Below are 12,705 nucleotides of genomic sequence, written 5' to 3' on the forward strand. Positions count from 1 at the left end.
CTCTGTTTAATTGGCAATCAAGGACCCATTGCAAGACTCATAGAATGATATCAGCCCATTGTGAGGAGCTCTGCCTGGGGGAGCATCTAAGCATTCCCACCTGGATATAATCTGGGATTTGGGACAGCACAAGGAGCATTACCCACTAGATTCCCAGAGGACAACAGCTACCAGACCTTTCTATGGGATCACTGCTTCAACAAGACCACTTCATCTGGACTGCTACCACCACTCTAACTAACAGGGCTTCACATTGTATTCTGACTCTGTCAGTACTATTGCATTTATCTTATTTTACCTTTTTTTTTTCCTTCTATTAAATTGTTTTTCTGACTTGCAGTCTCTTGCTGGTTTTGCTTTCAAGCCAGCACATATTTTTTTGTGCCCACTATGGGGCACAAGGTACTGAGAAAAGTAAGAATTACAATTTTGTATTGAGAAAAAAACCCCACCTGCGCTACGATGCTCAACATGCTTACATGTCTTATACCTAGCTCTCAAGCTTTTTGCACACATGGGGCAGTATCTGCTGGTCTTAATGCTCATGTGTAGACCAGGGTATGGTACCCAAATTGCTTTATTGGTCTGTTATGTCTACTGTATGATAATCTCTGAGGCAATGAACATCATTTAGAATATATACTCAATTTTGTTTGCTTGTCCTGGTCTAGGATGCTACATCTGGGGCTTCAACAATTGCACCCAGCCCCTGTGGGGAGGGGTAAAGAATGATTTTTTCCAGCCTTTCAGGCCTGGCACAGCAGTTTTCAAAAATATTGAGTTGTCTCTGGGTGACAAGGACAGCATAATATTGTTAGTTCTGCTTTGTCTTCTCTGCACGGCCTGCACCATCCTTAGAAATCAAACACTACATGGTGTGGTGCAGCGTCTTCTTGAGGAAGAGGGAAAAAAAAACAAATGCAAAGCATCAGTGTCCGTGTCTACACAAACTGTCACAGAGGAGATAGGAACCGCATCTACGTAGACTGTCACAGAGGAGAGAGGAACCAAAACCAAAGCAACAATGTCAGTGTCTATGCAGGCTGTCAGAGGAGAAAGAAACCAAAGGTGCCATCAGCATCTCCATACAAACCGTCACTGAAGCAGAACAGCCTCAACCAGTAGCAGTTGCCCCTGCTCAGAAGAAGAAATTGAAGAGCAAATCTGTCCGCATAGTGACTGATGAGGATGTGGCAGGACCTTCGCACCCAGCAGAAGAGACAGAGCCAGAGATCATCACCCTCTCTCTGTCCCTGGGTGGACTGCGTGACCTGCGGTGGGAATTCACCTGCCAGACAAACGAGTCAATCCTGACTTGGCTGCTCGGCATTTGGGACACTGCAGCCAATGACACCATTCTGGATGGAAGTGAGGCCAGGCAATTGGGATCACTGTCCCGGGATGTGGTCATTGACCAGGGGATCGGGAGAACCCAACAAACTCTCAGCCTCTGGCGGCGACTGCTAACAAGTGTGAGGGACAGATACCTTTGTAAAGAAGACCTCCAGGTGCACCAAGGAAAATGGAGCACAATGGAGCAAGGCATGCAATGCCTGAGGGAATTGGCTGTGCTGGAGATCATTTTCTCAGAAGACGAGAGATTTCCTAAAAGCCCAGATGATGTCCAGTGCACATCGCAGATGTGGTTAAAATTCGCACAGCTTGGACCAGAGATGTACTCCTATTACTTGGCAATGCTGCAATGGAGGGAAGGCGAGGACAAGGTGGGCATCTTGCTCAATAAACTAAGAATTTATGAGGACACTGTCGCTGCCCCATTTCTTGTCCATGGAAACAAGGCTGGCTGAGCAAGTCCAGAGCTTGATTGAAGGGGGTCATCAGAAACTGAAAAAGGAACTTAAGGAAGAAATTTATCACATCTCACCAGAGTTAACAAGAGTCTCTGTCATTAGGAGCAGGCATCTGCCAGCCAGGGAGAGAGGATGCACTCCACAAGATAACCTCTGGTCTTTTCTTCAGGAGCATGGAGAAGACGTGAGGAAGTGGGATAGAAAATCCACCTCCTCCTTAGCAGCCCGGGTACGTGAACTGAAAAGAGAGACACCTACCACAAGGAGCTCATCTAGAGTCAATGCTGCTCCAGTCTCTCAGGCACAGAACTCCAGACAGTATAAAAATGGTGATATGACTGATCCTCTTGAAGGGATCTCAGGAACATATTTACAGAAAGAGAGCAACATGTACTATGACCAGGAATATGGGGGCCCTGCCTCTAGCCAGGTGGAGGAAAGGGACAGTTGGATCTATTAGACTGTGTGGATCCGATGGCCTGGCACATCTGACCCACAAAAATATATGGCTTTAGTTGACACTGGCGCCTAGTGTACCCTGATGCCATCAAAGTATGTAAGAGCGGAATGCATTTCTAATTCTGGGGTGGCAGGAGGGTCCCAGCAGCTGACTGTATTAGAAGCTGAAGTGAGTTTAACTGGAAATGGGTGGCAAAAACACCCCATCGTGACTGGCCCAGAGGCCCCATGCATCCTTGGCATAGACTGTCTCAGAAATGGATATTTCAAAGACCCAAAAGGATACCGTTGGGCTTTTGGGATAGCTGCTGTAGAGACAGAAGACGACATCAGACAACTGAATACCTTGCCTGGTCTCTGAGATGGCCCCTCTGCTGTGGGACTACTGAGAGTTGAAGAACAACAGGTACTGATTGCTACAGTAGCAGTACACCGTTGGCAATACCGCACTGACAGAGACTCTTGTGATCCCTATCCATGAGATGATTTGTAAACTGGAGAGCCAAGGGGTGGTCAGCAAGGCTCATTCACCTTTCAACAGCCCTATATGGCCAGTGCATAAGTCCAGTGGAGAATGGAGACTGACTGTGGATTACCGTGCTCTGAATGAAGTCACCCCACCACTAAGCGCTGCCGTGCCAGACATGTTGGAGCTTCAGTACGAGCTGGAGTCCAAGGCAGCAAAATGGTATGAGACCATTGATATTGCCAATGCCTTCTTCTCCATTCCTTTGGCAGCAGAGTGCAGGGCCCAGTTTGCTTTCACCTGGAGGGACGTGAAGTACACCCTTGAACCGACTGCCCCAGGGGTGGAAACACAGTCCCACCATCTGCCATGGACTGATCCAGACTGCACTGGAAAAGGGTGAGGCTCCTGAACATCTACAGTGTCATCATCGTATGGGGGAACACAGCAGGGGAAGTCTTCGAGAAAGGAGAGAAGATTATACAGATTCTGCTGAATGCCGATTTTGCCATTAAGCGAAGTAAGGTTAAGGGACTGGCTCAAGAAATCCAGTTTCTAGGAGTCAAGTGGCAAGACGGACGTTGCCAGATCCCCACAGAGGTAATCAACAAGATCACCACCTTGCCCCCACCTACCAACAAGAAGGAAACACAAGCTTTCTGTAATGGTTTTAATTTAATAAAACCGGGCAGAAACACCAATTAATGTAGGGGTTTTAGTGTTAATATTTTTGTGGGAGGGAGAGATCAGGAGAAAAAATAAACAAAGCAGGCTTAAGCTTAAAAAGGAACAAACATAGTTTTATTAGCATATATTAAAAGACTGAGAAAAGAAAAAAAAGTTGAGAAACAAGAAAAACTTAAAGTAAAACAGAATGATACCTTAAAACACGCTTCTTTCCTCTTGCAAACTATTAACTTTCTTATTGAACAACATAGAAAGACATAACTTAGGGTTTTCAGTCAGTTTCACCACTTAGACATAACTACTCAGTACTTAGGAGAAGAGTCTTTCTAAGATCTTTTTGTGAAGACGTTTGCTACAAGACAAAATAGTCTAATACTCTCTGTCACACATCTGCTGCCGCCTGGAGTTTTCGCAGACTGTGATGTTCTATCTGCGGAGCTTCTCAGTGTATGTGGGGTATTATTTACGAATACTTCTTCTGATCTAAAATTATCTTTGTCTCAAAAGGCTGAGACCTCCGTTTTGACTCAGGAGCGGGGGTTTCAAAGTTCCCAAATAAATCTCTATTACATCAGTCCTTAATTTTGATTAGAATAGCATTCTACCCAAATAATACTAAGATGCTGCAAAGAACAGTTAATTTCTTCATAATTTACCTTAGAAAAGTCCGGTTAAAAATGTGCACTTCTACAATCCTATTCCAATATTGTTAGTTCTTTCACTTCTCATCTGACATCATGCAGTATCTGTTCCATGTACCTTCTGTTTTCTTCTTTCTTCTTTCTCTCGAGGAAGAATTGTGCTTTAAAAGTTCCATGTTGCCAAGAAAGGGTTAAATTTGTCCAGGCTTGCAAAGGCCATGTGCACGCTCCGGGCTGCAGGGTGGAAGAAAAAAAAAAGTGCAAGGCCATGCTGGTAGAAGAAATTGACAAATGTCCTTTTCTCCACCCCTCGGTCCTATCCAGGGCGGTCCAGCTCGGAGCTATCACTAAGCTGCAAAAAAGGCTTCACCCGGGCTGCTCTCATGCGAGCAGCAGTTCTCAGAGGCTTGGCAGGGCTGGGCCCAGCCGCCCAGAGGCAGAAGGGCCTGACCTGGGCCTCCCCGGCGCTGCATGCTGGCAGCAGTTCTCAGAAGCCTGTCCGGGCCCGGCCCAGCCAGCAATAGGGGGCCCAACCTGGTCTCCCCCTGCTCTCCATGCAGGCAGCAGATTCTGAAAGCCTGGCTGGGCCCGGCCTGGCCACCCAGAGGGGCAGCACAGCCTGACCCGGGCCGGGCCTGGCCCCGACCACAATGTTACCTCATGACAGATCACCGAAGCAAGAGAGTGGGCGGTCAGCAGCAGATTAGTTTTAAATGTTCCTTCCAAAGTTGCACTGACAGTTCTCATTGGTCAGCTTAGCTGCCAATATCCCAGCCTGCTTTCTGATAGGTCCTTGTCCTCCCTCCCAACCCATGCTATGGTTAGGGCAGGGAAAAAACATTTTACATTTCTCTGTATCTAGAAAACAAAATTGTGTCAACCCATGATACTTTCCTAGGCGCCATAGGTTTCTAGAGGATGCACGTTCCTGAGTACAGCCAGATTGTGAGGCCTCTCTACCTGGTTACCCACAAGAAGAATGATTTCCACTGGGGCCCTGAACAGCAAGGAGCCTTTGCCCACATCACCCAAGAGACTGTTCATGCGGTAGCCCTTGGCTCAGTCAGGATAAGACCAGGGGTGAAGAATGTGCTCTACTCTGCAGCCAGGAACAATGGCCTGTCCTGGAGCCTTTGGCAGAAGGTGCCTGGGGAGACTTGGGGCCGACCACTGGGATTCTGGGGCCGAAGCTACAGAGTGTCCGATGCCAGATACACTCCTACAGAGGAGGAAATCTTGGCCCCCTATGAAGGAGTTCAAGCTGGCTTGGAAGTAACTGGCACTGAAACGCAGCTGCTTTTGGTACCCCAGCTACCAGTGCTGGATGTTCAAGGGAAGGTTCCTTCCACATATCCCACCACCGACACCTCATGGAGCAAATGGATTGCCCTCATGACACAGTGCGCCCGTATTGGAAACCCAAATCACCCTGGGATTCTGGAAATGATAACAAACTGGCCCAAAGGTGAGACTTTTGGATTATCTTCTGAAGAAGAGGAGGAACAAGTGATATGTCTTGAGGAAGCCCCCCCCTATAATGAGCTACTGGACACTGAAAGGCAATATGCCCTCTTCACTGATGGTTCCTGCCGAATTGTAGGTGCTAACCGGAAATGGAAAGCTGCAGTATGGAGCCCCATACGACAAGTTGCACAAGCTACCAAGGGATAAGGTGGATTGAGTCAGGTTGTAGAACTTAAAGCCGTCCAGCTGACTTTGGATATTGCTGAATGAGAGAAGTGGCTGAGGCTCTATCTCTACACCAATTTGTGGATGGTAGCTAATGCTCTGTGGGGATGGCTGAATCGCTGGAAAAAGGCCACCTGGCACTGCAGAGGGAAAGCCATCTGGGCTGCTGAGATTTGGCAGGACATTGCCGCCTAAGTAGGGAGGCTGACCATGAAGGTTCGACATGTGGATTCACATGTACCCAAGAGTCAGGCTTGTTGTCGCAACAACGAGCAGGTGGACAAAGCTGCCAAGGTGAAAGTATCGCAGGTGGACCTAGACTGGCAGCACAAGGGAGAAGTATTCCTAGCTTGTTGGGCCCATGATGCCTCTGGTCATCAGGGGAGAGATACAACATACTGATGGGCCTGTGACTGAGGGGTGGACCTTACTATGGACAACATCTCACAGGTCACCCACAACTGTGAGACCTGCGCTGCAATCAAGCAGGCCAAGTGGGTGAAGCCTCTGTGGTACATTGGATGATGGTTGAAGTACAGGTATGGGGAAGCCTGGCAAATTGACTACATCACCCTTCCCCAAACCCGCCAAGACAAGTGCTATGTGCTGACCATGGTGGAAGCAACCACAGGATGGTTGGAGACCTACCCTGTGCCTCATGCTACTGCTCAGAATACCATCTTAGGCCTTGAAAAGCAGGTCCTGTGAAGACATGGCATCCCAGAGAGAATTGAGTCAGACAACAGGACCCCTTTCAAGAATGGCCTTTTAAACACCTGGGCTAGAGAACATGGCATTGAATGGATATATCACATCCCTTATGCACCAGCTGCTGGGAAAGTTGAACGGTGTAATAGACTACTTAAGACCACCCTAAAGGCGCTTGGCAGGGGGACCTTCAAAAATTGGGAAGTGAGCTTAGCAAAGGCCACCTGGATGGTCAACACCTGAGGGTTGATCAATCGAGCTGGTCCTGCCCAGTCTGAACCCTTGCCCACAGTGGATGGAGATACCTTTCATGTGTACCACAGGGATTTTATTTTAGGAAAGACTGTTTGGATTAATCCAAATCAGGCAAAGGCAGACCCATCTCTGGGATTGTTTTTTCTCAAGGACTTGGTTCCACTTGGTGGGTAATGCAGAAAGATGGGGAAATCCATTGTGTACCACAAGGAGACCTAATTTTAAGTGAGAACAGTGTGAAAGGTTTCATTCTCTACGTATGTATATGTGTATCTACAAGTATGCGTATATCTGTCTGTAAGAATGTATTCATTTGGGTGTGATAGAGATGGCAATAGAATAAGGGGTGGATTATGTCCTAAGTTACAATGCAAAATGGGTCCAAAGTATGTATTCTATCACCATCTACATGAGCTGTTGAAACTAGGCTGGGCAGTGTTTCCCTTGCCCCCTTGTGGTGGTTTCAGGCAGATTTTGGGAGAAACCCTCCCACTGGGCCCCCCTCTCCTGCCCCAGCCGGTTCGGGAAAAGACTTCCTCAGACAGAAGTGGTTTAAAAACCTGTTTATTAAACAGGCAAAGCACTCCCAGCACAGTACCTGATGACAAGAGCTTCGTGCTGCTTACGGAAGGATAACAAACTTAAAGAAAGAAAGTCTCCGCTTGAAGATAGTCACTGTGCTCCGCTGCTCCGTCTCCGCTGGCGCTGGGAGAAAAGGAGATGTGCAGGGCTGGTCTTGGTGGGGTGGGTCCCCTGTGGAGGCCCCTGGTGCTTCCCCCAGGTCCTTAGTCCGGAGAGGTTGGCACAGTTCCGAGGAGAGGGCAAAAAAGAAAAAAGGAAGGAAGAGAAAAGGAAAAAAGAAAAAAAAAAAGTGGGGGGGGGGGAAGGCAAAAAGCTTCAGCTATTCTACAGCGTCTAACTACGCTAGCACTAAACTAACTAACTGCCAGGGAAAAACAACAGAGCCTCTTTCATCTTGCAGTGTTCCAACTCCCCCGCTTCAAGGTCACTCTGAGCAGCAGAGCTGTCCTGGGGAAAAAAACCCTGTGCTTCCCCTCCCCTTTGCGCCCAATAGACCATTGGGGGATACACAGTCACCCTAGGACACCCCTCCCTCCGGATTATCTTCTGTTAATGGGCCATCAATGCCCTGCTGCATGACTCATAGCTAACTCCCTCTGGGAGCTCTCTCTGTTTAATGGGCAATCAAGGACCCAGTGCAAGACTCATAAAATGATATCAGCCCATTGTGAGATGCTCCACCCAGGGGGAGCATCCAAGCATTCCCACTTGGATATAATCTGGGATTTGGGACAGCACAGGCAGCCTTGCCCACCAGATTCCCAGCAGACAAGAGCTACCAGACCTCTCTATGGGATCACTGCTTCAACAAGACCACTTCATCTGGACTGCTACCACCACCCTGACTAACAGGGCTTCATGTTGCATTCTGACTCTGTCAGTGATCTTTTGTACTACTGCATTTATTTTATTTTACCTTTTTTTTTTTTTTTTTTTTTTTTTTTTTTTTTTTTTTTTGTCAGTGATCTTTTGTACTATTGCATTTATTTTATTTTACCTTTTTTTTTTTTTCCTTCTATTAAATTGTTTTTCTGACTTGCAGTCTCTTGATGGTTTTGCTTTCAAGCCAGCACACATAACTATATGGAATCTTAATTTCACTTGCAAGTAAGAGTGATAAATTAAGAAAAGAACAAGCTGTTTTGAGCTTCTGAACATTTGAATTTAGGATAGCTTTATAATCTGATGTCATACCTTTTGAATATGGGTGACCTGAACTGGAACTAATTGCCATGAGTGAGTTCTGTTGCAGTATTTAATTTGGTCAAGCGTTCATCTTGACTTTTTCCAGTGAAGAAAACTGAACCTCCTGGGCTTGTCATGACCTTCTGGAGTTTGTTACAGTGTTTGGGATTTTTTTCATTAGGTTGTTTAAGGTCAATTAGCTTTTTGAATCATAGCAGAATTAGAGTTATAGTGCTGTGCCTCTTACTATTATAACAACCAAAGAGGCCAGGTTAATTCAAAAAGCCAGAAGATTGTTAAGTGACACAACACAACTATTATTGTAACAATATGTTTGATTGTATGGATTAAAAAAAAAATCTTACTAATGTCTGGAAATTCCTTTATTGGATGGAAAAAAGAAGACTTGGAATGTGTAGCTGAATAAAATGTCAGTGCATAAAAGTAGGATTACTGGTGTACTGTGTGTTTCTCTTACATAGTAGCTTTTATTTCTGGATCAGTACTAACTTCTGTTCTGTGCTTTCCTAGGTTAGGTAGACGATATGTTTTAAAGTGTCTTTTTTGGCTAGGAAATTGTCTTCCCTATTTGGGACTAACTCTTTTGGGGCAGAGTAAGGAGGGATGGAAAAGAAGTGAGTAGAAGCTTTTCTAGTGTCTGGTTTTTTTATTGTGTGTTCTGTTGGAAGCAGTTAGAGAAGATTAGATGAAGCTGAATTTTCCAACTTTAAAGCTTTATACTTCTTGAAAAAACTTTGCACTTGCAGGTCTCCCTAGCCAGAAACCGAAGGAACAGCAGAGAAGTGTGCTTCGTCCAGCAGTATTACAGGCACCGCAGCCAAAAGCTTTCTCACAGATGGGTAAATAATGCCTTTGCATTCTAAATACAGTGGAGAGAGAACAGAAATACTGATTTGTTTAGTGCAGTGATCTGGTTTTACTCAATCCACCTTGGCTGTTCTAATTTTCTCCTTTCAGAGAAGAAACATCTTAAGTGGTAAGTGTATCTGTATTATATGAAGGGCAACATAGTGGAACCTTCAGGTCTTGTGTAGGATGACTGACTGATGTTGGCAGACCTCTAACTTTGTTGTAGTCCATGCTTGAGTTTTGGAATAAAAAGACTTTTAAAAGTGTGGTATAGCAGTCAATCTCAAATGATCGCATTGACCATAGTGTAATAAGCTGTTACTGGTAGTTGATCAAGTACCAGTTGATAAAGTACCTATATCAGTGGGAGGTGCCTCTGGGCTTGGGGACCATTTTGGAGTTGGGACTTTGAAGTACAATTTTAATTCTGAACATAGAATTTTAGTTTTTATGTTTGGTCATTCATATAATGCTTATTGTATTATGGAATTACATACAGAATTTTATATAGCTGATGGAAATAGGCATGATTAAAGTGTGGAAGTTAATGCAAAAAACTGTTTAAAGTGTCCCTGTCTCCTAAACCCCATGTTTCCCCAGCTTGATGCCATTTGTTATGTTTAGTTTAGTTGAACAGAAACAGGAGTAACTTCAGTAAATACAGATTCTGGCATAGAACCAAACATTTCTAGCTTGATTTCTTGACGTGCCTCCTGACACAGACTAGTCTCTACAGAGGACTTAGTATTGGGGCAAAAATATTCAGTGGAAGTTCAGTATATGAGCAGGTAGATTGGTCTGAAGAGAAGTCCTGCTGGCTGTGAACAGTATTAGATTGGAGCAGGATGGTTGCTTGAAGTTTTGCACATTGGAGTCCTTAAACATTTGTATAGAGTAATTTGCTGACTTGGGTTTCTGCATTTGGAATTTTGATTCTGCTAAGAAGTGCTTGAATTGTGGTCATGTCTCTTGCAAAATACTATGGGAACTTTTTGGTTTGCTTTGCAATGTTTAATGCACTTAAACAAGAAAATTGCATGCAATTTGCATAAGAAAACTTATGACAGTCTAAGTATCTAGGGAGTTAATGTATTTTTTTATTTCTGTGTTGCAGTTCTCAGCAGTGGCACCAATGGTGTAAATATCCCTCCAGATTCTGCAGCCACATCAGAATCATCAAGTGATGCAACACTGAAAAGTTCAGACTTGGAAGACAAGGTGAGTTGGAGAAGAAGACTTAAAGTGACAGACCAAAGGTGCCCTGAACAGAGTAAAAAGCCAGTAGCAGCTCATGAATTCCCTACAGGAAGTGGACAGTGCAGGCAATGAGGGGCTGAAAAACTTCACCTAGAGCAAAATACATCTTAAGTGCGTAAGAAGTTGTTTATTTGCTATTATGAAAGAAAGGCAATGAAGTATTTTCTTCCAGTTCTGTGTAGTGTGTCCAGTCCTTTCCTTCAAATTTTGAGCTAATCATTAGTATCTGAATGTCTTGATTGATAGCGTGAGGGGGATGTTTGGGGACTTGGAGTGTGTTTGTAGCTTCATTAGGCAGTTGTTTGCCTTTTGTTGCCATATTGAGCATAGAAATAATGTTGATAAGACAAGAATATGGAACAGTTCACTTGAAATTCAGGTCTTAATCCTGAATATGCTAGCAGAAACACATGCAGTGTGAATGGCTTTTTAAGGTTTAGTGAAAAGCTACCGCCACAACTAAGTATTGATAAATAAATTGAATGTATGTACCAGTATGAAAACTGTGAGACATGCTTGTAACCCAGCTCTGTGTGTCATTAGGGACACCCTCTATCTGCTTTAACATCCACAAGTACTCTTAAGTTTTTTAATCAACTGACCTTGGAGAAGGTTTTCTGGTAGAGGAAAGCTCTTAAACCTGATTACTAAGAATTTCTGGAAGCTCAGTTTAAATGGTACAAAGCTTCATGACTGAACATTTGCAATTTTACCAAGGGTTGTGGTGAGATAGTTTATTGCCTTGGCATTTTTAGTCAGTTTTGTCTCCCTGAAGCTTTCTAGCACAGCCAGAAATCATTTGAGTCCATGCAGTAGTTACGTTAAATTCTGGAATCTCTGCAGAATATTACATGGCTTGGTGAGAGTGAAAGATTACCTCTGGAATTGTTTCATATGGGTAGTTGTATGTGCAGATCGGTGGCATAGATTTGATGCGCCACAGAGAGAGCTTCTTTGTGAGAGCAAGTATATGTTATTTGCAGTATTACATGAGCATGGTCTGCCTTTGTTAGAGCAGATGTGAGTCATTGTCTTATTTTACTGTCAGAAGAGATTCTTCTCTGATGTCTCTGTCTTGTGCTTATACAAGGTAGCCGGGGGGGAATGTTTTCAGTCTGGTGGTTGTCATACCCTGAGCAACCCTGAGCTCTGCAGCAACTTCGGCCTATCTGGTCTCTGTCTTGAAAACCCATAGGCAACTATAGGAGCCCTAAGCAACGTTGTCCTCAGATGGGTACAAGCTGCAGCCTTTGATCCAACCTTCTTCAACTGGTAGGAGAGTCAGGTGGCTGAAAGTCATCAAGGAAACTTGACAGCCCTCAGCCTTTCTGGTAGCATGAGATGCTGATCCTTATGCAGAAGGAAGTGGACTTGTTAAGGAAATCCTAGGCTAATGATTTTCCCTTGTGTTCAACAGAATGCTCCTTTACCCTGTGTATCATTCAGTGGTGAAGAACTACTCCCAGTGATCAACACTGGCTCATTTCTAATTGCAAGCAGAAAAATGATGTCTTGAAATGCCAGAATTAGAATCTGAAGGCAGATGATACAGCTAGATTATGCCAAGGTTGTCCCTTAAACCTAAAATGTGATTTGTGAAACTCTTGCACCTAATCTAGTGCTGTTTCCCTACTGCTTTTTTTGACCTATGTGATATGTGCAGGAAGTGCCATGGCTGGCACATGGAGGTAACAACACCTGCATGAGAAACTAGCAGAAGGAATTGGCAATCTGTGTTCAGTGAGTTTTCATTGGGATCATGGATAGAGGAGGTTCACTTGGGTAACTGGAGTACTGCATTAGATAGCTAAGGACTTTTTAGGAAATAAAGCAGGAAAGAGAGACAGGGGTGGGTTCTGCTATGCTAAAAGAAGCTGTTTGAATGCAAGAAGGCACTGAATTGGTAAAGGCTTTATAGATTAAGATCTGAGGGGAAGCCAGAAAGAGGGAGATGAAAGTAAACCTTCACCAGACCTGGACTGATCAAGTAGAGAAAGTAACTGATGCTCTTGAAGAAACTAGAAGCTTCAGAATTACAGGCCTTGGTTCTAAAGGAGAACTTTAATACTTGGACACCTGATAAAATGGCAACATG

At 44.6% G+C, this 12,705-nt stretch overlaps 1 protein-coding gene across 7 annotated transcripts in view; it reads left to right on the forward strand.

The window, feature by feature from the left end:
• Positions 1-12,705, forward strand: part of RANBP3 (RAN binding protein 3) — a 66,709-nt gene that overhangs the window by 32,437 nt on the left and 21,567 nt on the right. For all 7 annotated transcript variants that reach the window (XM_040086569.1, XM_040086573.1, XM_040086571.2 and 4 more), the window contains 2 exons: positions 9,251-9,343; positions 10,468-10,571. In XM_040086569.1, coding sequence (XP_039942503.1) covers positions 9,251-9,343; positions 10,468-10,571 — 197 coding nt within the window. The remainder of the gene's footprint in view (positions 1-9,250; positions 9,344-10,467; positions 10,572-12,705) is intronic.

This window comes from Hirundo rustica, chromosome 26 (genome assembly GCF_015227805.2).
Source record: "Hirundo rustica isolate bHirRus1 chromosome 26, bHirRus1.pri.v3, whole genome shotgun sequence".
NCBI classification, from domain to species: domain Eukaryota; kingdom Metazoa; phylum Chordata; class Aves; order Passeriformes; family Hirundinidae; genus Hirundo; species Hirundo rustica.